General features: G+C 44.2%; 1 protein-coding gene and 2 long non-coding RNA genes across 5 annotated transcripts in view; 1 reads left to right on the top strand and 2 right to left on the bottom strand.

The window, feature by feature from the left end:
• The window catches only part of DSCAM (DS cell adhesion molecule), a 729,459-nt gene extending 705,787 nt beyond the window's left edge, over positions 1-23,672 (top strand). The window contains exons 31-33 of the mRNA XM_038581531.1: positions 7,566-7,763; positions 9,082-9,384; positions 22,710-23,672. Coding sequence (XP_038437459.1) covers positions 7,566-7,763; positions 9,082-9,384; positions 22,710-23,062 — 854 coding nt within the window. The 3' untranslated portion in view covers positions 23,063-23,672. The remainder of the gene's footprint in view (positions 1-7,565; positions 7,764-9,081; positions 9,385-22,709) is intronic.
• LOC111093435 lies at positions 485-15,002 on the bottom strand. Of its 2 annotated transcripts, XR_005382416.1 has the most exons (4): positions 14,895-15,002; positions 11,788-11,978; positions 3,891-4,009; positions 485-2,067 (listed from the first exon to the last, which is right to left on the bottom strand). It is a non-coding gene; the product is annotated as an uncharacterized LOC111093435 (long non-coding RNA). The 2 variants fall into 2 exon arrangements; XR_005382415.1 differs by lacking the exons at positions 11,788-11,978; positions 14,895-15,002 and adding an exon at positions 4,523-7,136.
• The window catches only part of LOC119867072, a 34,198-nt gene continuing 27,121 nt past the window's right edge, over positions 20,024-27,100 (bottom strand). The window contains exon 4 of one of the 2 annotated variants that reach the window (XR_005382414.1): positions 20,024-21,033. This is a non-coding gene — a long non-coding RNA (uncharacterized LOC119867072). The remainder of the gene's footprint in view (positions 21,034-27,100) is intronic. The other variant, XR_005382413.1, reaches the window with a different exon arrangement.

Here is a 27,100-nt window from a genome sequence, read left to right as displayed (position 1 = left end):
TGCTCTTCTCCTGTACACGCTGTTTGAGAAAAATTGTAGTCCTGGCTAATCTGGGGATTATGTGTGATTTGGTTATTAATATCTGCATCCATAATATATGGGAATTAATTACTGCAATGAAATTAAATCCCCTAATATGTATCTAGAGCTTATTAATTAGATATTCTCATTTCTTCATAATTGAAATGGTTTCTAAATCTCTTTAAAGACTGAGAAATTGATGTCCTGATTATTATCTTTTTGGAAGCTTTGATGTCTAGCTTTTAAATCTCTAACAACTTTGCAAAAATTTACATTCTCGGAGTGTTATAATTAGAAAAATATTACAACGTTAGGAGCTGTTTTTCATAAGTTCTGACTCAAAAGGCACTTGTGAAATGCACCGAGCGTTATGAAGCAAACCAGTTGATTCCTAATAACATTGTCATTTGAGGGAAAATAATTTCAAGTGTTACTGAAATTCATTTGAAAAAAATGTATGCTCAAGAAATCTTTTATTCTCGCTTTTGTGTAACCTCAACCCCTTCCTTCCTTGATGACATTAGCATACACTGAAGATACAAACGAGCCATGAGTGAGAGTTAACTTTTCACAAGGGTGTTGGAGCAAGAGCCTTGCTCTTAGAAACTGCTTCATGGTCCTTGATATTCTCTCTAGCTACTGGTTTCCCCATCATCATCTGCCTGGTTGAGCTTCTGGATACTTCAGGACACTGTATTGATGGGTTTCTAAGCCACTGATTGCTATTCAGTGAAGGAAAGACTGTAGACCCAGGGGGACTGAAATGGATGGATCCTTGACCTCAGAGTTCCTCCCATCACCAGGAAACATGGAAACATTAGCAGGAAAATAAGAAAGAGGCAGAGGACAGATATCCAGGTAGTAGTTCGCAGACTTTCATGTGCATCAGGATCACTCAGGATGTCTGTTCAAAACACCCATCCAGGGCTCCATCCCCAGAGGTTCTGATTCACTTGGCCTAGGGAAGAGCCCCAGGAACCTGCATTGTAAACAAGCATTGTGGGGAATTCTGATGCTGATTGTCTGGAGCCCTCACTGACAAATACTTCCCCAGTTGTTAGGTTTTATGTCCCTGCCCTTTAGTGCAGTGGGACAGGACCTCTCAACCTTGCCACACTCACAGCACATAACTTTTTTCTGCCAAGTAAAACAAGCAAGCATTCCTACCTCCTTTTCAATGTTCAACTGGCAGAGAGATGCAAAGAGGCCAGCCTTAAATAGGGGAGAGGGAATAGTTAGACCAAAGCCCTGGGAACCTCCCAACTGCATGATCACCCCCCGACTCATGGAAGCATTGATTCAATGACATTCAGAATATCAGCAGAGATGTGAATGTCCATCACAAGCATAAACTAGAACCAGCAAGAGGCAAGTGGGAGCAGCAGGTCCATGTCTCTCACACCTGGAATACTGGAAGCATAACTGGGGAAATTTAAGGATTCGTGCTTTCAGACTCAGAAATATTTACTAAGATTTTGCTTTACATATGGCCCAGTGATGGGGGTACATCCTAAGATGCAAAAAGACTTTCATTTCATCTTAGTGCAGGAATCATACAGCAAACAAAGAACTCAAGCATTTTTCTTTATCTAAAAGAACTAGGGAAAAATAGGACACAGTGATGAGATGGTGAGTCAGGGGTCTGAGAGGGATGATGGGAGGGACCCTTCAGATGCCAGTCTGGGGAGACCACCATTGAGGAGAAAACCTGAGTTGTGGTCAGGAGCTGGCCTGCCAGGCCGAGTAAAGAGGAAGGAAAACCTCCTAAGGCCTGTTGAGGCAGAAGCATCACAGAATGCAGTGGGTGACAGGGAAAGGGGGAGGGGGAGAGCCAGAGAAAGAGCTGGCCAACCTCCTGGGCCAGCCTCATGAGTTTGTGCTTCATCCTGAGAATGTTGGGATGCTCCACCAGGGTTCAGCCTGATGATCACATCACACTGAAGCAACCACAGCTTCCAGAACGCAGCTTCTTTCATTTGTGATGAACTTCATCCAACAGTTGTTTACAAACATTAGGCAAATCTACTCAAATACATGCATCAGTCTCTAGTTCCAAAGAGAGAGAGAGAGAGAGAGAGAGAGAGATTCATTTAGCATCTGCACAACATTCTCTATTAGTAAAAGATCTTTGGGATAATTTTTTCATTATTAAATATTCCTTCTAGAACCACATTATGAGGGACTAAGAAATCTTGTTTTTCATTTAGAAGTAGAAACAATGAACATCTGCCCCCCACCCCAGCAGATGACCCCCCGCAGAAGTCTTTCTGGGAACTTTCCAAAGCCCAACTCTCTGCTTGGGTCCTGCACCCCAGAGTTTATCATTGGTGCACACATGGGGCACCTGTGTCATCTCAGGCCCATGTGGTGGGTTCTCCACACTGTAGCATGGTGCATTTGCAGAGACAGTCTGTTTCCTCAACTGCAAATGGCATTGCTACTCTGTCCTAATGATGCTAGGACCATGTCCTCAGTGTGGGCGCTCTTCAGTTTTAAGAAGAGCATCTATGATATATTGTTTGCACACTATCATGGCTGCATCACAGAAGCTATGTTTCTAGGCACATTTTTTCTTTGTTTAATTTTCCAGAGTTGCAGCAAAGATTCATTATGAGGATGGGAGAAATACCAATAATTGGCTATTTAGCTCTTCAACCAGAGGAAACAGATGCCTTGGTTGTGTCTACAGCTCTGTTTGCTTCCCTGTCTCTCCTGTGAATTAGGGTACACTTGAAATTGGGGCCTCTGTTGGTGTCTGTGTCTGTATTCCCCAACCCCTGGCTCTAGCCACAGGGTCTGACACACAGTAGGCACTCAGTAAATACACTTAAATATCAATCCACGCCAAGTTCTGAAATCACAGTAAAAGGAGTGGAAAAGAAAGAATGTTTAGCATTTTGGACAGGACTTGGGCAGTCCACTTGGCACCTCTCCTTGTTCTCCATTTTCTGCAACATCTCATAGGCTGGGTGTCTGGATGCCAGCTGATTAGAGGTTTGTAAGTATGTACACGGTCTCTCCCCAGGACACTTTTTGGAGACGTACCAATGAGATTGTCACAGGAGAACTTAAATCAAATTTCTTGTACAAAGGTATGAGGACAAATGAAGCAAACAATGTTAGACTTGACCTGGGTTCTTGGGTTGTATTTACCTGGAAGCCATTCCTTTGTCACCATATACCCACCTGGGCCAAGAGCATTACAAGAGCCCTTGATGAGAGCAGGCTAGACTGGGCATGAATACGATGCACACCTATCCTTACCAGCTCAATTCTTCAGCTCTTTTCTGCAGTGTGGGAACTCTCCAGGATCCAGTTTTATGATATTTAATGGTATTTTTTTGGTATTTAAAAAATACCAAATGGTATATGCTTTACGGTATTTTTTTTCTGACAAATTGTCTAAATTTCTAGCCTTCCTGATCAATCTACTAAATCTCCACAATCCTCTTTCCAATAAGCACAATGTGTTCCAACTCTTACCAGGTGTTTGTCACTCAGGAATTACAGGCCAGGCCCTGAAATCTATTGAGCCCCCCAACATGTCACAACAACCGTACAGGTGGGTGAGGTGATAACCCCACTCTCAGAGATGAGGGAAATGGACACGTCTGGTGAGCTCACAGCCAGCAAGTAGTGGAACTGGGTCAAAGGCAGGCAACGTAACTCAACCACTCCATGTTGCTGTTAAGTGGAGATGATGCTTCTTAGAGGACATCTAGGGACGGAGCAGACTTTATATATATAAAGTTCATAACATGGACTGAAAAGTTTATAACATGGACTGACTTTTTTTTGTTGGGACTTTGAAAACAAATTCACATTCCATCACCCAGAATTGTATTCGACATCACACTGCAGGAAAATACCTGATGGAGGCGAGGAGTGTCCTGTGTACAATGAGCCCTTGATAAATGTATGCTCCTTATGTGATGGGAATGTTCAGGCCCCACAGCATCATCACCACGTGAAGCTAAGGCCACAGCACCTACAAGATAGGACATCGAATGCCAGAGAATAAAAATAGATTAATACCCAGATCACAGTGCACATGACATGTTTTATAACCCTATTAGCCACAAAAATCCTCTCTTATTCTGAGTTCAGGATGATTAAAATAATTTGATTCAATGGGCAGAAAAGCTTAATTTAGGTTCAGACTCGGTGTTGAAAGGCCAAGAGTGATTTGTATCACTTACCTTGTAATTTGTTAGCTGTTTAGCAAGTGTGATGGCTCGTCACTCAGTTGTATATATATCAGAATGTTGGAGAGTCAAATAAAATGCTTTCCATGCAGGGGCAGTAAATCTCAACATTTATTTCCTTAGTAGATTACCTGGTAAGGACTACCAAGGAGGCTACCAATTGGAATCCAAGTCAAGTTTTTATTTTAGCTGCCATCTTAGGAGCTATCATACAGAAGAGTTCAACTCAGGTACAAAACAGCTCCCAAAACCTGATTATTTAAAAAATGTGTCAACCACCCCAATATTCTACCTACCGAGATAATTTTGCCTCTAGGATGCTTGCTTAGAGCAGAACAGAATTGCAGGATGTGGTTCAAGGAAAGTAATATCATGACCTATATTTCTAACATTATCAGGCCACTGGTAAAACTGTCCTCATCTAAAAAAAAGGATAATGAACAAAATTAACTTGAAAAGAGTTCTGGCTTTGAATAGAGGCTGATATGCACAACGTGACCATGAAATTTTCCACATTGGGGTGATCTCAGTGAGAAAGGGGTTACAGCTTTGCCCCACTGTGGGTGGGCAAGTCAGTGGGAGGAAACACAGGGGAGCAGTTGGATATTTGAAGAAATTGTGATCCTTGAAGTGGGAAGATCAAACTGATACCCACCCTCCACCCCTGCCCAAGCATCCATGCCAGGAGTAAATCTGATCCATAGTTGTAGTTGCAAGAAACATAAAGAATAAAAATGAGAACCTTGAAGAATTTTTTTAAATAAGAACCCTCAAATCTTATGTAAGGGACAGGGTCATTTTTGGGGGGAAAGGTTTCATTAGCATTTAAATAACAAGCTCCAAAAAAAATAATAACAAGCTCCATTTATTGAAGCTCTATTTAGGAAGTCCATCATACCTGGAAGATATTTAGCCTCCTACCTGTGAGAATAGTTTTCTATCTCTTTGAGGACCTCTCTCCTAGCATTTCAGTGGAGAAACACAATTATCATTCACACCTTGCTGTCCAGAGGGGTTGGCACTCGAGCATAACACATTTACATTCTAATTAAGGCCAAAAAAATATATCTTCCGACAAAGTCTGCTGTGGAATTTGCAAGTAGGGATAAAATGTGTCTTAAAAATCAATGCCCCAAAGAATATGTACCAAGATGAAGCATTTTGATGACCCAGGAAATCTTAAAACATATCGATTTGGTTGCCATCTTAATGCTTCTCTCCAGCATTGTAGAATGATGGATTAGGCTCAAAGTCCAATAACTAGAATTTGCAAAGAGGAAAATCCTCCATTTAAAAAGAAACTCATTTCGCCACTTTCAAATGATCCAACCTGGCATTAAAAAGGAGCCAGTGTCGTGGGACACTGTATTAGATACTTAGATATCCAGGGTGGTCAAGTGCTGGGCAATCTCTGAACCAATCCATGGAGTCTTGGGCTCCATTTTTACCACTTATCCTCTCTGAGTTTCCATTGCTTCATCCATAAAGTGACCCTGGGCTATCTGTATTCATCCAGGGGACTATGTGTACCAGAAATTATTGTAGACCCCATGAATGAACCCAAGGATGAACACTCTTGCCCTTACCCTTACCCTTTCCTTAGAGAGACTTCCAGGCCTACAGAAGCACATAAGTAAGTCATTGTCACAATGCCAAGGATTGGCCCTCTCAGTGTTGATCTTTTAATACTGCTTCATTAGTCCTGAGCCATAAATATAGACTGCAGTGTTTAGAAAGGGCCAGGCCACTATGAAATATAACTGCCTAAAATTCCTTTTTGAGAAGCAGAGAATTCAATGGTGGATGAGGCCCATCTAGGACCTTGTGTTGCCTTCAGGCTTGAGCCCGAGAAAAATCACTCCAGGTCACTGAGCCTCTCCCCTATTCCACAGAATTCCAGAAAAGACAGTTTTGTGATCCACTCCAGTGTCCAGCCAAAGAGCTGAACCAAGAACTCTGCCTACCCCATTGACCTGCTGCTTTTGGTTCCAGATTTAGAAAAAAATGAAACCCACCTGGCACCGGCCTCTATGTATGTAAATTTCTGTATTCTTGAGGACAGCAGACATATAAAATCCAGATATCATTAACTGTGTGTACTCCGCATTGAATGACCTGTGTCTTTGACAAAGTTCAGACAATCCTACTGAAAAGATATGTTACCATATGCAAAGGACTAAGAGAGTCTTTAGACAAAAAAAAAATCATCCTTCTGGTCTAAGAACATACAATTTAGTTGATGAGTAAAACAGTCATACTCAAGGAAACGAGTAAATACAAAACCACCATAACACTTATTGTTTCCTACAACTGCTATAACAATATACCATAAACTACAGTGGCCTAACAGAATTTTAGTTCTGGGGCCCAGAAGTCCAAATTCAAGATATGAGCAGGGTCACATTCTTTCTGAAACCTGTAGAGAAGGATCCCTCCTCACTTCTTCCTAGTTTCTGGTGGTTGCTGCTGACGATCTTTGACATTCCTGGGCTTACACCTGCAGCACCTCAATCTCTACCTCCATTGGTCCAGGGCTGTCTTCCCTCTGTGTGTCTGTCTCCTGTTCTTATAAGAACACTAGTCACGTTAGATTGAAGGCCACCCTACTCCCATCTGACTTTATCATAACTAATGACATTTGCTGTGACCCTATTTCCAAGTAAGGTCACATTCTGAGGTACTCGGGGTTAGGATGTGGACATATCTTTGGAAGGGACATGATCTAACCCATAATAACACCTTAAGATAGGAGACCTATAAAAAAGAGGCCATGTTAGAGTATATTTGGCCAAGCATGGAAGATGGTGGTTATTCTCTGGAAGCTTAAGTGATATGTGTTGATTCACAGAAACATTTAAGGACAAACGGCAAGGTTTGAGTCCATAATCCCTGAGTCCAAATCTAATGTTCTTTCTCTCACAGGACTTTTTTTTTTAATTATTTTATTTTATTTATTTATGATAGGCACAGTGAGAGAGAGAGGCAGAGACATAGGCAGAGGGAGAAGCAGGCTCCATGCACTGGGAGCCCGACGTGGGATTCGATCCCGGGTCTCCAGGATCACGCCCTGGGCCAAAGGCAGGCGCTAAACCGCTGCGCCACCCAGGGATCCCTCTCACAGGACTTTTTAAAATGCTTAAGTATCACATAAATATCTCAGGCCATAAGAGGAAGGAAATGAATGCTCTGGATAGGGGCACTCTGGGAAGGCTTCCTGGAAGTATGAGTCCTGCAGGATGGAGTCTTAGGACTGGGTGGAGAGAACCACTCTCAACACTTTGATCATAACTAGCCATACCCCTAGGGACTAAGACAAACATTATTCTTGGCTCTTCACAGATCCTACCACCAGGAGGAATGCAAAGGCAGGACCCACAGCAAGAAATCGGTATGCCAGCCAGTGGACCCTCAACAGACCCCACCCCACCATTTCAGCACACACCCTCACCACAGACTGGAGGCTGCCGACGCCCAGGGCTGCAGGATCAATGGACAAGGAGAGTGACAGCTACAGTGTCAGCCCTTCACAAGACACAGGTAGGGTCTGCACGCCTCCTCCTCAACCCTGGGGACAAGTGTGGCCCACAGATGGGCCTCAGAGGCTTCTACTCATGCTCCTTCAAGGTCACTTTCAAATTTTCAGGCATTTATCTAACAGGTACCAATATGATGATATCCAGGGCCCAATGATTTTTGTAAAGCAGAACTGAAAGGCATCTATTTTGCAGGTGTCCTGAATCTCATACTCATGCTCCTCTCTTGTTTTAGTTCCTACCCCGCTGAGAGAAACACAGATACTTCAAAATTTTTACCCACACGATTGCAGTAGTTCCTGATTATACTCTGAGGGCACATGACCCACTATCATCTCTGGGTTTAAGATGCTACACTTGAAATTTCATGACAAGGTCATAGCACCCTCTATAGGGAGCATAGGCTGATCCTTTTGACAATTAAACAGGAGTTGATTATAAGGTAAGTCATCTACTCTGTGCCATCAACCACTTAGATTTCATTTCTGAGAGAAGACAGGGCCTATGAATAGCACCAGGTTGCCCCATCCCCCCACCTTAACTTTTGAAAAGAAATTATATCTGAATCTAATAGCTGTAGGAAATTTTAATACTCATTTTCTTTTGTTCTGGATGATATACTTTAAAAATAGTGTTCTAAAGGTGGAGTGTTACCCTGTACATTTATTTTTATGGCTGTTATTTCTCTTAGAAGAGTCTCAGAGTTCCACAGAGGTGATTCAAAACTTTTTAGTGTGTAAAATAGAGATTCCTCTGACCAAGATGCTTCTCCTTTTGTCCTGGCTACTCTCTGGGACCCATAAAGGATGGCAGTCACAAAAAGATAAGTCCGAAGGACCAGGGGCCATTCTTCCTACTGGCCAATTTCATGCAACGTTGCAGCTTCATTTCCAGCCGCTGTCACAACCTCATTGCCAAGCTAGGGCTGGAGGAAGCTGAATGCAGAGCTCAAATCATTCGTGCCAATTAGAGTCTCTACGGAACAGACTGACTGACAAGTCAGAGCAGGGGGTAGACACTGCTGTCCATTTTCACTGTGTTCCCGATCATTTTAACTAAACACAGACTTCTTCAGCACTGCTGATTTACCAAAGTGTCCCAGGCTGTGAACAATTCAGCTGAAACAAAGTTCCCTGAGCCCACCTTACAGAGGTGCAGAAATAGGGCCCCATAGTGACAAAGGCAGTTCTCAGTCAAAGACCCAGGACCCCTGACGGGTTGCATAAGGATCTGGGAGAGACAGCCACAAGCCAGAGATGGCCATTCTCTGGGTGCATGCCCAAGGCAATCATTTATCCATCTTGTTCTCTTTCACACTGCAGATCGAGCGCGAAGCAGCATGGTCTCCACAGAAAGTGCCTCCTCCACTTACGAAGAACTGGCCAGGGCCTACGAGCACGCCAAGATGGAAGAGCAGCTGAGGCACGCCAAGTTCACCATCACAGAGTGCTTCATATCAGACACATCATCTGAACAGTTGACGGCAGGGACAAACGAGTACACAGACAGTCTGACCTCCAGCACCCCTTCAGAATCGGGGATCTGCAGGTTCACTGCATCTCCCCCCAAACCTCAGGATGGAGGTCGAGTGATGAACATGGCGGTTCCAAAGGCACACCGGCCAGGTGAGGAAAGCAATGCTTGGGCCACTGTTTAGGAGACTCGTCTTCCTGAGGCACACCCGTGCCCTAAGAAAGCCCATCCTGGTGTTTGGACTCGGTGCTCTGTTTACAGGTTGCTGTGTAATGAACCACTCTGGAGCTTATTGGTTTCCAACAGTGACAATCACTTAACTTATTTACAAATCTGAAATCTAGTCAAGGCTTAGTGAGGACAGCTCCTCTCTTCTCCAGCTGGGTCAGCTGAGGAGGCTCCCTTAGGTCTGGAGGAGCCTTCCCAGATGGCTCCCTCACCTGGCAGCTTGGCACTAGCCATGTCCTTCCCTGGGGTGGGTTTCTCCACCAGGTTCTTGGGCTTCTTCATATCATGGCAGTTTGGTTCTAAGCAAGCTTCCCAGCAGGCAAACAGAAATATCTGGTCTATTAAGAGTGGGCCTGGAAAGTGACACATCGCTTACTATATTCTGTTGTGCAATCGTCAAAGAGCCCAAGGAGCTCAGATTGGAGATGGAGACCCCAACACATGAGGAGAGGAGGCTCAAAGACAGGGGGCTTATGTTTTAAAGCTGCTGTACCGAGGGTTTTCCAAAGGAGAGAAGTCTTACTGGTGGGCCAGTGCTTGGGCCTTGGTTTCATTGAGCTACCCAAAGTGACAATGACTGGCTTGGGTTTGGTCAGCCACTGGTTTGGGCTTTGCCTTGAGCGTGTGAGAGTGGACTGGGTATGTGGATGGCAGCTCTGGGTTTTAAGGCCTCAGGGCCTGGCAGATGGCATGCATTAGTGAAGAGGTTGCAGAGCAGGGAGATGATGCAGGATGAACAATTTAAGGGTTCAAAGACTATCTAGAGGGGAGAGACGCCAGCATGTTCCCACCAACTAATCCCAAGTGGAAATGGGGGGCCAGTATGAGCGACTTTCAAGAGAAGCCAGAAATCTTGGTTTTCTATGAAGACTCACAGTTTTCAAGTGTTGGGTCAGATATTTGCAAACCACTGTACAAGGGCAAACAAACACTCTATATACTGAATCCGGCCATGGCGACGAGTGGTACTTCTCATGTGAAGAATCACTTCTTCTTCTTCTTCTTCACCCTTAAATAGCTGCCTGTAGACTTTCCTTTGCGGACCAGCCCCTCCATTCTTGTCGAATCCAGTTTTATTTCCTTTTTTCCCATTTTCCGAACCAGTATACTAGCCCTATTTCAAAAATTTATCTTCACTGTTAAATTACTGCAATTCCCTTGGGTTTTATGGCGTATAGCCCAGCTGAAATGAGCCTTATAAATGCATAAAAATATATAAAATAAGAATTGTCTATCCAGCAACTAATCTTCCAAACTGAGTCAAGACTCATGCCAGCATACAATAAAGAATGATGGCTTCATTTATTTTCATTCTGTCTACCTCCTCGGGGAGAAGATGAGCTGTTATTTGTGGGTGTTTTTATTTCAAGCATTTCTTGTTGGCATTTATTTGCAAAGCGAATGCAGAAAAACATAGGATCAAAACATAAGCTCTTTGTGGCTGTTAAGCCTGAGAGGAAGGAAGATGGGAAAGGAGAAAATGTGCCTCTGGGCATGTTGTTTAACCTTGCTGAAGCCTTCAGGTGCCCCATCTTTGAAATGGACCTGACATTGGTATAAGATGTGTGTAGCATAATTTGGGTGAAGTGGTTAGCAGTTGCTTCTGTCGTTGCCTTGTTGACGCTGTTGTTGGGATTCTCATAGTGACTCCAATGTGGTCTCCAGATGAGCGCTGGCTCCTCTCCTTCCCTCTTTTATTTCCCTTCAGTGGCCATGGACCCCCCCCCCCCCCAGGAAGCATCTGCCTCTTTGCATATCACCTAGTTAAGTACGCCATGCTTCCATTGGCAACCATCTTCCCTTGCATACAGGAGTTCCTGGTGAAGTAATGGTCCTATTTATGCAAGCTTTGAATTAATTAAAGGCTTGAGTTTCTTTCTGATGTCTTGTTGTTCCTATTGTTAGGCTCGTATTAAAAAAAAAAGTTTGAACTTTTGTTATGACATCGTTGACATCGTTGCCTGCATCCATCAGAACAACTGAAAGATCACAACTAAGTGAAGTAGTATAGTCTTAAAATGCTATTAAGACTAAAATGATTTAAAAAAAAGACTAAAATGATTTTATGACTTTAAGTATGAGTAACTTTTTAAATCAACACAAGTCCTAATGCATATAAACTTTGTTTTGTCCACCCTGGATGGCTGCATTATTATTATTGAATATTTGATATGCTTTTAGGAAAACCTTTCTCTTGTCCCTTTATAATGAAACTAAATTCAAGACCAGGCACAAAAACCAAGGTGACAATTTAGTATTTTGCTGACTGGAGGCTGTGTCAAAATCATCAGTTCCTGGAGCTGTGCCTTTCAAACCTCATTCTTAACCTGTGTCGCGTAGCTCTAGAGGGTGTCGGTCAATCAATGTGTGTCTCCATGAAGTCTTCCAAGTCTCTGTACATATTTCTCCTTACTATCGGGTCTTCTTGTTTGATGGTCTTTCCTCCACTTGTGATCCAAACCTTTTAAACACTCCATAGATTCAAGTCAGGATCCAGTTAAACCAACTAGGCCAGATCCTGGCTCCAGGAAGATAGAAAATATGTCTTCATTGCCTTCATACTTCTCTCCTAGTGTCTAACAGATAACTGGCAGCACAGTAAGTGCTCAAGAAATATTTTAAATGATTTAGTGAATGAATATATGCTCCTACCATTGTGTCTGACACATATAGTAGGTGCTTAATAAATATATTGAATGAATGTACATATCATAGCTGTGATAATGATAAGACTGACCAATTGGTTAAAATATTACTATTATTAGAAGTTGTCAGTAAAACATAAGAGAACACTTAAGTCTACCCCATCTTCCAGCAGTGATTCATTTTCTATTCTTGCTCTCAACAAATCAAAAAGCAATCTCTTCCACAGATAAAGGGGAGCTCCTCATGAACTGTAATGGCTCGCACGTAAGGCAAACATCAGAATCTCGCTTTAGATGTTTAATAATACTTGACTTTTGAATGTACTGAATTTTTAGGGCTTTTTGATTTTAAATAAAATGCCAGTTGTGCTATGGTTTTATTTTCTCCAATAAGGGATGGTTATTTCCATCTTTAGAAACAAATGACAAACCAAACAAATAAAACTCTATCTTCCTCTGAGAAATAGAGGGAAGATTTAACAACTTCTTTCCCTCTTGGTCAAAGCAATTTCCAATACTTTGATTACAATACCTGTTCTTGGATTCAGGTAGCATTCTGAACTGATTTTTAACCTTCTCGGACTGTTGCTCCTCCTTTATTCATGAGTTTATCCTATGCAATCAAGAAATGCTTTCGCACAAAGCTACTTAAAACTTCACATATGCAGCCTAGTGCATCCTGGCCCCATGAAGAGTAGGAGAAGGGTCAGCCCCTTTAGATTCCTGCACTCACACTCTGGGACACCAGCCTTAAATACACACACATCAGCCCCTCTCGTGATGAACACACTTGAAGTTTTCCAGCTGGCAATGGTCACTGCCTACTGTCAACTTGTTGGTTCTCTGAACAATCAGCTACATAAAGCAGTTTTTGGCTTTCGGATCCATTCATGCCATCCCTCGTGCCCTCCTGGATGTGAGCATTTAACCAAAGAGAAGAGCGTGGAGTGAGAGGTGCTTACCTGAAGGACCTGCTGACCTCTGCTCTGGTGGTGCCCTCAAGTGAAGTCTGTTCTTCCTGTTCTCAGCTATCACTCTGAACATACTGCTTCCCCTGAAGCCCATGTGGTTTTCATGCTGGCTCTTGAATCAGAATTAGACTCTGGAGGTTTTCACTGTCCAGAATCCCCCTCCACAGCTGTGTTCTACTTGCATCTCCCTCACCACCTGAGGACATGAGTTCTGTTCCCAGCAGGTCACCTGACATAGACTCTCTCCTCCTGACCCAAGGCACCACACTTGGTTCCTCTCAAGCAGTTCTGTGTCCTTCTTCCCCTCACTTCTTAGGGTCGGTGATGGGGGCCGCATGCCTCAGGTTTGCATCCTTCTCCTCTTTTTTGCACTCATTACAATTAGATTTTGAAATTTCTATCATGAGTGTTATTCTAAGAGCTATAGAAATTGTCTCCTTTAAAGCACAAGTATCTTTGATACTTCCATATGCACAAGAACATGTGTACACCATGCACACGCACACACACATGCACACTGAGTTTCTCTGGCCTCCATCCTTCTAGAGATGCTCCTGATTCTTCCCTCCCAGCCTCCCAGCCTCCCAGCCTCCCAGCTTGCTTTCTAATATCAGCATGTCTTTTTTGAGATCCCACTCCCATTGTATCTCACAGCTAGAGATGCAATGGTAGATGAGACCCACAAAGACCCCATCTTAAGGGAGTTTATATTCCTGATGGGAGAAAATAAGCAAATAACACAGTTTCAGATTATGGTAAGTTCTGGGAAGAGAAGTAATTGGAGAAGGTGATCAAGTCTGGCAGAGATTGGGAGTTGGGGAGAATGGTCAAGGAAAGCCTCTTGAAGCAATGAGATGTGGGCTGAGATCTAAGTGGTAGATGGGGCAGAAAGCCTGGTAGACATCCTAAAGGCACAGTGGTGTGGGGAGAGGGGAGAGCAAAGTCAGGAGATTGGAATCAGCCTCACATTCACCACATGGAGCAAGAGCTCACTCTGAACTGACTAACTTTCAAATATTCCCATAGTAATTAAAGTTAGAGAGGTACCTGGGTGGCTCAGTGGATTAAGCATCTGCCTTCAGCTCAGGTCATGATCCCAGGGTCCTGGGATGGATCCCTGTGTTAGATTCCCTGCTCAGTGAGGAGTCTGCTCTTCCCTCTCCCTCTGCCTCACCCCTGCCCACTCATGCACACTTGCTCTCTCTCTCTCTCTCAAATAAATGAATGAAATCTTTGGGAAAAATCAATAAATAAAGTTTGAAGGACCCAGAGGCCATTAACAGCACCTCCACATATTGCTATGCACCTGCCCTGAGTAAACCTAAAGATTTCACCATGCTTGTCCTGGCTCACTGCTCGGAAACTGATCTCTTTGACATACATTTGTGATTTCATCTTCTTAAAGACCGTCTTGTTATTTTATCTGATCTCTCTAGGACACATGAAGTGGATGGTAGGACTTATTACAAAGAGTCCCAAACTTGGAATTCAAAGCCCACTTGACTTTTGCACCAACTTCCTCTCCTTTCTGTCTCTGACAGTGACTTTCTGTCATTGATTCCAGGTGCCTGAGTCTTCTTACCTTTCCAAGTGTTCTTAAGGATTTTTCAAAGATGCTGCTGTTATGTGTGTCCCCCAATTCCTAAGTGCATTCTTTTGCTCTGACTGCCTTTTCTCTGACTCCTATCCCCTTAACTCACTGTTTTCCTTGGTTGGCTTATTGGACTTCAGCTTTAGTTGCTGGGGAGCTCATGGGTGGTACAAGGTAGGGAAGAGGTCTGTGCCTGATAACTTGTAAGGGAGCAGTAGGAAGCCCACCTGTGTCCTGTTGAGTGGCCAGAAGGAAGTTTCTAGATTCCAGTGCAAAGGGTGATGAGCAAAAAGGCTCATCATAGTGAAAGTTCACTGCATCTCCAGAAAGACCCTGTGAAAACACAAATCTATTGCACTCACTTATTTAACCCATAGTTATTGAATATCTTCTCTGTAAAAAAAAAAAAATACCAGGTATTATCCTAAGACTTAAAACTGTTAATATATTAAACCAACACTTCCCATAGGCTCCTTAATTCATCAGAATACCATGTAGTATCATAAACGGCACTAAAGACACAAGACAGATAAATGAGGAAATCCAGGAAACAAGGCAAAAAAAAAATCCAGCTCTGGAAGACAGAGGCCTCCCCAACACACACACAAACCCCAGTAAGATGTCATGAAGCCATGACCAACCCGACGGTGCTAGGAATATGCAAAAAGGTAAAAAGACAGCAAAGACCATCATATTTCAATGGGGTCCTGTGTGAACACAGCTGGCACCAACTTCTAATGCATCCTATATCCCAAACTGGGAACCAACAAACTTTAAATTCAAGTGGTGTAGTTGACGCTCTCATGTTGAAATCCCTTGTGAAGATGCCCACTGCTCAGGATAGAGACTCATAGGGCTTCAAGAAGCCAGCCCTGTCTCCTTACTGGTCATGACCCTTGCTCTCTGGGTTCCTAAAGTCCACAAATGTATATTCCTTCTGCCTAGAATCTTCTCGTTTCCAGATTAACTAAGTCCTTCTACGAGATGAGTCAAGATGCACAGGGTTGTTGAGAAAGGTCTGCCAGCCCCACAAGGGAACAGGTACAGGCACCCAACCACACTTCCTCCTCAGTGGTCCCCAGTGTGTGTGTCCTTGTCAGTCTTATGTGGGAGCTGGAGGTTCTTTGAGCCTCATGGACCTTTCCTCACTGAGTGCTCCAAATGCCTTGCCAAGTGATTCCACCCTGGCCTAAGTGCTGGGTTTTCCAATCCTGTTTCTCACACAGAACTATTTTATTTCAGAAGAATTGTGAGCAGCAACAAACTCAAAGCCCCACTTCATACCTCAGTGTAGTTGCTAAAGTTCACCAGTGAGTAGGAGGATGACAATATTGATGCGCTCTTAAAAATGCATGAAGCCTCCTAAGTACAAGCCAAGAATGGTAATAGAATCCGCATACACAGACCTCTGGTATCAATCTCACATTATTTATTTAGGGGTTTTCCTGGTGGCCATTTGGGAGTGAAGATTCATTTACCAAAAGAGGTTCATTTACAAGGTTTCATTACCTTGCTTCAGCATTAATATTAAACTAAAAAAGTGTTAGATCTCATTTGCCTCCAGAATGGGCAGACTCTATACTCTCGCTTTGTAACTAGCTCTTTGATGCTGTAACCATCATTACAAGTCTGATCTGTGTGGTTCTTATTGAAATTGCTAGAAGTCAAGGTAAGCATCCTTTGCTTCTTACCTTTGCATCAATACCCAGCTCCATCCAAGCATAGATGTGAAGCCTTATTAGAAATTGATGAAAGTTCCTTTTTATATGGCCCCAGAGGAGAGCTAATCCCCAGGGACTCTGATTAGCTTTCTCTCCAGGACTTTGTTGTGAAAGCATATGCACGGTTTCACAGGTGCTAATGAAGTATTACATAAGAGGGGGAAGAAGGCTATTACAATATGCCTCAGAATTTTAGGCTCCTAAAAATGCATTCGTTTCATACTTATCCTCAAATTCCTAATACATTGTGCTCCTCCAGTTTTCACAGGTGAGATGGTAAAGAGCATAAGAAAGACTCTTTCAAACTTGAAGATGCCCTTAGAAATAACCTTGCCCCCTTCACTTGATAAAGATGCAAAATTTGAAGGGGTCACAGAACCATTTAGAGGTAAAAGCAGAATTTTTTCAGGAAGCCTAGAAGACTCTAACTCATGCTCTTACCCCATCCTAAGCTCCAACCTCATCAGACCAACTTGGAAGAAGACCTTATGACCACTGCTCCATGGGATACATCTTTCACATTCTCCCAGGATCTGAGGTCATAACTCCTGGTGGACTAGAAGAAGCTGGGCAATAGTTTCTTGTTCCTTAAAGTAGAATAAAGGCCCACTTGGAATAGTGAACATTGGCCCCTTTAAGCTATGGTTTCTCAGTAGCAACACAATGAGCATTGAAGGATTGGAGGCAGGGGAGGAGGGTCTGTGGGGTTCTGTGTTTAATAGGATGTTGGGCAGCATCCTTAGCCTGTGTCCAGTAAAGGCTACTGGTGGCTACTGAGCAGCTACCCTCCAACTGTAACACCTGAATAGTCTTTAGACATTGACACATGCCTCCTGGGGGCGGAATCACTCTTTGCTGAGAACTACTGCTAAACTCTAGATGCTTCCTCCCCAAGGGTGTGCACACCAAATGGCAGGAAGCATCGTCTGAGAATAGATTCATGGATGCACATCTATTATAGATTTTCTGAATGGATGCATTCTTGCTCTTCTTTAATATCGATTTTTGCCATCCTTCTTCGAGCCTAAAGTGCATTCAAACTTTGTGTGCTTCTGAGTATACTGAGAAAGTTCGGGAAACTTTGCTTTCCTAATAGGAAGGTGCATCTCCTGCAGGAGGTGCTCTTACTAGAGCAGTTTTGACACAGTTGGGCCAACCATGGCTTGCAGGTCCCTGTTGGTGAGGATGGCAAGCTTTGAGCACCCACCTGCTGGTGGATGTCTGCTGGTGGATCAGGGAGTCTGGGGGCGAGGAATTGTGAGGGCACCAGTGAGCAAGGTGGTTAGGGACAGATGGAGAAACTGATGACACTTGTTTAGTGTGAACTTTCAGAGATACTAGGGGCACCAAAGTCCCAGGGGCGGTGACAGGAAAATAAGGAATGGGCCGTGATTTCAATAATATTGAATAATGACCTTCCATGGTGCCTCCAGGTGGGAGTCACAGGGGAGGGCCAGCCTGTGATCTGGGGGCTGCAGGCTGAGGAGGCAAAGAGGGAGAAATACTCAGGACTCAGAGACCACGGGGGTGGTGGCCAGGTAAGGGGACAGGGCCATATCCTTACTCATGATCCACACCCTGGGGGTCCCGTGGCAGTATCCTCCCCACACTCCTCTGCTGAGTCCTATCTGCTTTTCTCTCTTTATGACTCTTTGTTTCCCATTTTCATGGGAGATTTCCTCCCTCTTTCAACCTCGCCCCCAGTCCTATGTCTTGTGTTGCTTCCCTCCGCTTCCCCGTGTAGGTGTTTCCATCTCTCTCATCTCCCCTCTGTCTCTGTCTCTCCATCATACTCTGTCTCTCTCTCTGTCTCATCTCTGTCTCTTTCTGTGTCTCTCAGATCTGTCTCTCATCTCTCTATCCCTCTCTGTTTCTCTCTCTCTCATCTCTTTATCTCTGTTTCCCTCCATCTCTCTCATCTCTGTCTCTCCCATTTCTGTCTTTGTGTGTGTCTCACAGCTGTCTCTTTCAGTCTCTGTCTTTATCTCTTTCTCTGTCTCTCTGTCTCTCCATCTCTCTATGTCTTTCCACCTCTCCCCATTTCTCTCTGTCTCTGACATCTCTTTCTCTGTCTCTGTGTCTCTCTCTGTCTCTCTAATCTCTCTTGTCTCCCTGTCCATCTCTCTGCCCTTCTCAGCCCCATTCCCACTCGCCCCTCCCTGACCACCCATCTCAGCCCCTCTGCCTCGGGTTTAGTCCAGCACCTCAGCCCCTAAGCTCAGCTTCTCAGAGCCCCTTCTTCCTGTGGGTGTCTCAGCCCCTCCACCCTCGCCCTCACCCCATGTTTCTGACTCAAGGCCTCAGGGGCAGAGCACAGCGGGTGACTGTTCATGACACACAATTGTGTGAATAAGCACCACAAGAATCAGCAAGTGGAGTGTGCCCCTAAGGCCTATCAGGACTCTTAGCCCCTTGTCACCATGTTTCACTCATGCTGGATTTGGGAAAGTAGCTAATGGGTTTAGCTAACTAGGAAAGTGCTAGAAATGTGAGAAATAAGGTAAGCAGAGCAAAAGGAAGGCATGGAAGGGAGTCCCCAGATCCTTTCCCTTCCAGCATCTGAATGTGAGCCCAGGTCCTCCTGACACCTGTGCCTTTCTCCTGCGCACCTTGTCTTCTCCTTGTGGGGTCTGCTTCTCCCCCAACCTGTGGGTTTTCCTTCCGTCTGTCTTTGTGTCACACACACACACACATAAATGTACACACATACACATAAACACATATACACAAACACATGTGCACATGCACACACACATATACACACATGAACAAATATAAATATATGTGCACACACAGACATTTACACGCACATATGCACAAATACATGTGCACACATGCACACAGACACACATACACACATGAACAAATACACATACACAGGGACATATGAATATACTCGCACACACACATACCACACTCTCCTTGACATCATGCCCTGGTTGCTGCCTGTCATCTCCTTACCCCCTCTCCAACCCACACTGTCTGTTTCATCTCTTTCCTCCACCTTGTATTCCACATAGGAGAGAGTCAGCAGAAGGAAAACAAAACAAGGAGAAAGACAGAAAGGGCAGAGGTAACGCAGAGTAAAGCAAAAAGAGGGAACCTAAATGATTAAATCCTTGCTGGAATTGGAGGTGAACTCCACTGTAACTGGTTTTACTGGAAATGCACTAAGGCCAGGTTTTGGCTCTGCCCATATTTGTGGCAATGGTGGGTTTACGCACAAGGAGACCAAGGCCGTGTGTGCCGACAGAGGTGACCGTAGAGCTCAAAGTGAAAAAGATCCTTGAATGACTCCTGGATCACTGCTACTTTCTCACACATGGGATAACTCCAGGGGTTCCTGGTGGATTAGCTTCAGGGCATGTTGCTCCACAGAGCATGGAGAGGGTTAGGTGGCCAGGGGTGGGTCGGCTGGGGAGGGCTGGACTATGAGGAACCAAGAGACCTGCTCCCTGTGGAGACAGAGGCCTTCATAGAGGCTTCCGCTCCCTTGTGAGGGAGACCCCAGGAAAGCCAGCCTCCCTGAGCGGGGGCTTTGAGAGCCAGCTGGACAGGTGTGTGCTTTCCCAGAGAGCAGGGGAACTGGGGGAAGAGGTGTTGCCTTGGTCTCTGTAAGGAGGAAAGGTGGGTGACGGGTCAGAGCACAGGGTGGGAACACCGCAAACCACAACTATGTCGGCTGCTGTTACTGGTCTCTAAAGAGAAATTCCCTCCTTTCCTGTAATTGGTATAAGCAGAGACTGTTCCCAGACAGTAGGAGTATTCAGAGAGGCTTCACATGAAGTACCCAGGGCATCCCAGCCAAGAAGAAAGGACATCTGTGTGAGTGTCCTGTGGCTGGCATAACAAAGTACCTCAAACTGGGTGCTCAAAACAACACGAATTTATTCTCACAGTTCTAAGGGAAGAATTCCAAAATCCAGTGTCAACAGGGCTGTGGTCCTTCCAGGAACTCTAGGAAACAATCCCTTCCATGCCTCCTCCAGCTCCATCCTTTTGTGGATGCATTTTGTGGCTTGTGGCTGCATCTCTCCATCCTCACATGGCTTCTCCCCTCTGCTCTGTCTCCAGCCTCCTTCTCTCTTTTCCTATAAGGACACCTGCTACCTTGAGTCCTAATGATTTCGTCTCAAGATCCTTAATTATTTCTCCAACTAAGGTCATGTTCACAGGTCCTGAGGGTTGAGACACAGACATATCTTTTGGAAGGGGTGGACTGTAATCAACCCACCGAAGATAGAAACCAATGTAGAAAGAAGAGTTCCCAGGCTCATTCCCCTGGCTGGTCCAGCTCCTAACAATGGACCTTCTGAGAAGGGAGGTGTCTGACAGTAAACATTTCACATGCATTACCTAATTAAATCCTCACCTTCAACTCTATGTGGTAGATTCTAGTATTATTTCCATTTTTATGAGTGAGGAGACTTGAGCCTAGATTAAAGGCAGGCAATGCCTTCCAGACCTCTACTCCTAATCCCCACCAGTAGAATCCTTGTTTAGGTTCTCCGTGGGAATAGGCAGATGGAAGGCGGGAGGCTGAGAAAAGCAGCTGTGCCAACATCCAGACTGTCACCACGGTTTCCATTCCTCTTCTTTCTCGCTGGAGTAATAAGCACACAAGTTGCCTTGGATCTGTAGGCATCTGAAGAACATAGAAAATGCATGGATGATTAGATAGCCCAGTTTCCCAAGTGGTACTTGGATCAGCACATGGGGTGGGATTTTAATGGACATAAAGTGCCTTTAATAAACCAAGTTCACCACCGATTACTCTGGTGCTTTCTTCCACATAAGTGCATGAATTATTAAGAGGACACATTTGCAGCATTCGCACTGTCAAAAGGGCTAATTAGAGCATCATGCAACTTAATTCAGCTTTGCCTGAAAAACTGGATCGCCCGGAGACATTGGATATTCAGAGATAGTTGGCAGACCTGCAGTATGCAAGTGCAAGTAGCCCTGCTATATGAAGATGTGGGCGCCGGACTGTTTCCGTTATTAAGGATTTTCCATTTTCACCCACCTTTCTCAGCTACCCTCACCCTCCTGATCACTAAATCTAATGTGAGAGCCCCTGCAGGCAGAGGGCAGCTATCATGGGTTTTGTCTTTTGATTTCAAACACATTTGTTCCTCCTAATCTAGGACCTGAGCATCCTGTAATCCAGCTGGGACCAAAAGGCTATAGATTTTTGAAGGCTTAATAAGCCCTGCTCATTCAGTGGGGAGTTGCTGGGATAGAGACTCATTCCCAAATCTGTTACAACACATTACAAATATGTCAAGTTTCAAGATTTAGTTGGGTCTCAGAAACAGCATGAGGCACTCTTGACCTACATTTTAAAATAACCTTAGAGGTAAATGAATTCCACGTTTTCTCGGGTATGTGAAAAAGAAAAAAAAAACAATTAAAGACTAATAGCCATGTGAGTAAATAAAAGAGCAAATTAATATAATTTGCTTATTAAAGTTTTTAGAATAAGGTCAGGTCATCACTTTTAGGAACCTGGATATATAAAAAGCCACACATCCTTCCCTGTCACCCTCCCACTATCCTCCATTCGGAAACCATGATCCTTGGGCCCCTTTTTAGGCCTCACCATTACATTCCCTCTGACATTCTGTGGATGTCTTCTGAGCTCAGGCCATCACCATGCCTCCCCCAACCTGCACATCCTCCTTCCTGGTCTCTTGGCTTGAGGACGGCACACCCGCAGCCCATTTCTTAGCCAGAGCTGTCCACCCAGGAGTTACAAGTGAGCCAAAATAGTGAGTTCCTCAATCCCCAGATGGCTGGGAAGAGCCCCCTGCATTCACCCAGCTTGCTGCTACACAAACGCTCCCTTGTCTGCATGTGTCTTGGGGTGGAGAAGACTGGAAGCACTGAGCTAGCCAATGAGCTTGACCCTTGCTTCCTTGGCATCCTTGCCTTCCTCCTCGAGCCCTATGCTCCCCTGAGCACTTCCGATCACATACGGGGTCTGGTCCATCACCCTTTATACCTGGGGGTGCACTGTTGCCTTTGATGTATGCTTTTCTTTCCATTGTGAGGTTTTGAAGGATCTTGTTACTGCTCTTTCTCTGGCTGAAGTATGACCCTTAAAAGCCTAAGTTAATGTGCCGTAGGAAAGCCAGCTCATCTTATGCCTGGTGGGACGGGTGTGAGGAGGGTTCCACCTGCCTTTGCGGTGAGCTCTGACAAGGGGTCTCACAAAGCACAGCCAGGTACAGTGACATCTCCAGCTCTGAACCCCAAAGGGCACTCGGCACCTGCTGAGCAAGTGAGGAAGCCAACTAACTGCTCTGTGTTTCTTTGCAGGTGACCTCATACATTTGCCTCCATACCTTAGAATGGACTTTTTGTTAAACCGAAGCGGTGCAGGCACCAGCAGGGACCTGAGTTTAGGGCAAGCGTGCTTGGAACCTCAGAAAAGTCGGACCCTGAAGCGCCCCACGGTCCTTGAGCCAATCCCCATGGAGGCCTCCTCCTCCACGTCCTCCACAAGAGAGGGACAGCAGTGGCAGCAAGGGACTGTGGCCACATTACCTCAGCGAGAGGGAGCAGAGCTGGGACAGGCAGCTAAGATGAGCAGCTCCCAAGAATCCCTGCTCGACTCTCGGGGCCATTTGAAAGGAAACAATCCCTACGCAAAATCCTACACCCTGGTATAACAAACAGCATGACTGGACAGCAGTTGTAAATACAATTTAAAAAATTCAATCAAAGCTACCTTTTTTTTACGGAATTCCAATATTTATAATTAAAGAAAATTGCCAAAATATATTAAAAAAAGAGAAAATACTGAAACCACAGACAGTGCAAAGACTCTCCTGCTTTTTTTCTGTCTGAGTGTGAGCTCCATCTGCCTGGGCATCTGATTTTTTGGGAAAGAAGTCCAGTTTTATGATCTTCACAGGTTATTGCATTTTTACTGATTTTCTACAAAGTGCATGGGGGACTAACTAAACCTTCTGACTGGAAGTTCTATCACACAAGATTTAAGAATGAAAATGGGGAAAAAATCACCCTCTTTGTGAATTTAAAAGGAACATTGATTTGGGGGCAGGGGGGAGACTTTAGTCATGTTTGCACACCTTTCTTTCCCATTAGAAACTGGGTCCTCAATTTGACCTCCTTCTGTTGTGAATTAGGATGAGTGCCGTCAGTGAAGGGGTGGGGGGGGAATCAATTTGATTTTCTTTTCTGTTTATTTTTTAATTTAATGAGACACTCTTTGCATTTTGTCTAAGCGAAATAAAAAAGAAAAGGTGGTCTGCCTTTATTTCGATGTCTACCTCTCTCGTCTCCCACTGATTGCTGGGTCCTCCTTCCTCCCGATGCTTGTGTTTGCAAACACGAGGGCTGAACCCAGAGCCCAGTTGAATAAACCAGAGAGGACACCAACACTCCAAGCTCCTCAGGAATGGCTGGGAAGAGCACAGATGATGCAGCTGGTCGTGACCATAACCAGGGGCTGGCCAGGTACTCGAAGCCTCCCAGATGTTCTGCTCCTTCCTTGCCTCTCCACAGCACCTCACTCTCTAGCTAGACCAGGGGTCAGCAAACCATGGCCCATGAGCCAAATCCAGCCCACTCGCTGCTTTTATAAATAATATTTTATTGGAAAACAGCCATGTGCACCATTTGCATTTTGCCTATGGCTATTCCGTGCTATGACAACAGAGTTGAATAGTTACAACCGAAATGGTATAGCCTGCAAAGCAGAAAATATTTACCATCTGGCCCGATACAGAAAAAGTTTGCAGACCCCTACTCTAGAGTCTCACAGTTAGCATCAGCTTTCTGGAGAAAAGAAGAGAGGACCAGGGAATTCCATGCCTCTTACCCTCTAAGACCTGTCCTGTCACTGCCATGACTGGTATCTAAATTTGCAATAGACCATCTTAGTATATGTTGCCTCTGGTTCACTTCTCTGTACCAGGAGGGAAACCAGCCAACAGTAAGTGATGTCCTCTGAAATCTAAATTTTTCTTCTTCTTTCAAGTTTAAATTATTTATCATGTGGCTTATCCTAACAGAGAACGTACTCTTAAGTACCCTGGACTGCATTCTTCTGCCCCATGACCTTTACACAGTGTGTTTTAGAAAGACCACATCATCCTCCCATGGCACCTGCACCCCATTGCAGACTTTCTTAGGTCTCCACCACAGAAGTTTGAAATTCACCAGAAAATTTGATCAAATGCCCATAGCAGCTCAGTGGCCCAGGTAACAGACTACCCGAGTACTTTCCTCTCTCTTAATATTCTCTACAGGCTCCCATTTAAGTCACCAGCATAGACGGGTGCCAGTTATTACCATATGGGAACATGTTCAGAAACGTATTTCCTGTTCTCCCCTCCTCTCTCCCTGCCTGCTTCCCTCCTACCTCCTTCTTTCCTATCACTGCTTCTTTCCATTTGTTTTCCAGGCAGGCACATTTGCCTACATAGATGCAGTGATACTGAGCACCTGCAGAACAGGGCCAGGACTCTGTCAAGACCACCTGCTGGCATGAATAGTAGATGACTCTATGCTTCTGAAGTGTGTGTGTGTGTGTGTGTGTGTGTGTGTGTGTGTGTTTTCTTGCCATGGTTTCAGAATTTGAAACATGTCGACAGCTTATTGTCTGCACCCTCACAGATCCTCACAGACTGCTTTTGTATGCAAAAGAAATTAAATGCTACTTTCTGGGAAAAATTAAAACTATCTTTCATCAGTTTAAAACTCCTATATTTCCCAAACTTAGAAGTTTACCATATTTTCTTTTTTTCTCAAGCTGTGCAAAAATAAAGATTCTACATAATGCTTGCCTCTGTAATGGATTACTTTCAATAACTCTGCTTTCGTGATGTTCATTAAAATGAGTTCGACACACAAGCCTTGTATCAAAAAGTCCAATTCCCTACCTCTCAGGAAGAGGTCCAGTATTGATGACCACAAAGAGATCCAGATTTATAGATTAAAGGGGGCACTGTGTAGTAAAACAACCATTATTGAGTGATAATGATTAATTTTCCTCTGGACCTTTGCCTGTCTCTAACCTGATTTAAAATGTTTCTGAGAGGTCATTTTATTAGGCTAAGTCTGAAACCAGACTGCGGTATCTTAGAGCACTGGAACTCTGATAAGTTCTTTATCCTCTGCCAATAACTAGAGGGTCAATGAACAATAGCCATTGGGGTCAATGGAGAATAGTTATGGGGTCAATGCATGATAGTTGGCAGGCTGATGGAGAATAGGTACAGAGTCAATGAACAATACTATTGGGTCAATGGGCTGAGTTTCCTCTAAGGCATCCCTCAGCTAACAGTCTGAAAAATGCCCACTTTCCTAAAGCAAGCAAGGCCTTTTTGTAATAAATTCCCAGTAAATCACACAGCCCTCAGTACTCATACACCTACAGAAACCCTGGTTCTTCCATTCAGTTCACATGTACGTCAGCTCACTTTCTTGTATCCACATCTGCCATGACCACCCATGAGGAGAAGGAAGCGGAGAAACGGAGGTGGGGAAAGATGGAGGAGTAAAATGATACAAAGCTTATCACAGGTCAGACTGGATAAGCTCTCATCCCATCATCATTGTACACATACCACAGAGAATCTTGATAATACTTAAAGACATAAAAAAAAAAAAAACATACGGTTGCTTCAATTGTTCTTAAGCAGGAGATAACACTCACTTAAGGTCTCTCTGATTTGGGACCTTGATTCTCCATAAGCCAAAAGCTTCGTGTGATTTTTAAGGAAATGACTGAAGCCTTCCAAAAAAAATGTGAACTCTATAAATCTATTTCTAGCAAAGGTGGACAGCCTTCAAGGACTAGGATTGGAAATCCAAGGACTAGCTGATTATACTCACCTGCCCTGGAAAGTTTGATGGATGCTGATGGTATGTTCATGTTCAAAAGCCTCTCTCAGTTACCTAAAGAATGTGGTCTGGAGGGTATCATCAGCTCTCCAAAGGTCTCTTGGGAAGATTATCAACAATTTAATATCCCAAGGTCCTTGAGCCCCATGATGCTATTCCACCCATTGGCTCAAAGTGACCTGTCAAACAGCAGAGTCAGAGGAATGAAGCTGGAGTGAAAGAAAAGTCTTCTTCAGCTCTTGGAAACCAGGCTGTTGCAATCTTAACTAGGGTATGAGTCAAGGCATCTTCAGGTTTATGTAGAACTGTGTCTGTTTGCTCTTGTATGTTATTTGAGGAGAAGATTTGTGATAGTAGAGCTCTTGAGTTCTCAGCAGGAATTTCTGAGCCTGCCAGCCAGGGCTAGGATGGAGTTAGATAGTAACTAAGGACGGGGTCCTGACTGAGCCCCTCTCCCCTCTACAAACTGGGACTGAGGATTGGAGGGACCTCAGTTAGTTAGCTGGGTCACTCAAGTATCATCAAGCATGAGAGTGGAGAATAATTGCTGAGAAACAATCTTTCATGATTCTCTTGCATTTGTGCATGTCTTCTGAGTAGAGGTATTAATAGATTCTGTTCTGTAGTATCTTTTCAAGGATACTATCTGCATAAAGGATAGCTTCAGAAGATAGAGCTATATCTCCCTGCTGGGCAAAAGGCAGATCTGTGTGCTGACTGAGATAATAAAAACAATGTCTCCCTCCAAGGCAAAATTTGACAGGTTTGCCAGCAAATTCTTTCTTAAGTTTAAAGTTTCCTAGGCATTAAACATAGGCATTCACATCCTCAAGCTT

This window comes from Canis lupus, chromosome 31 (assembly GCF_011100685.1).
Source record: "Canis lupus familiaris isolate Mischka breed German Shepherd chromosome 31, alternate assembly UU_Cfam_GSD_1.0, whole genome shotgun sequence".
Classification (NCBI taxonomy): domain Eukaryota; kingdom Metazoa; phylum Chordata; class Mammalia; order Carnivora; family Canidae; genus Canis; species Canis lupus.
This window is presented reverse-complemented; position numbering and strand designations above follow the sequence as displayed.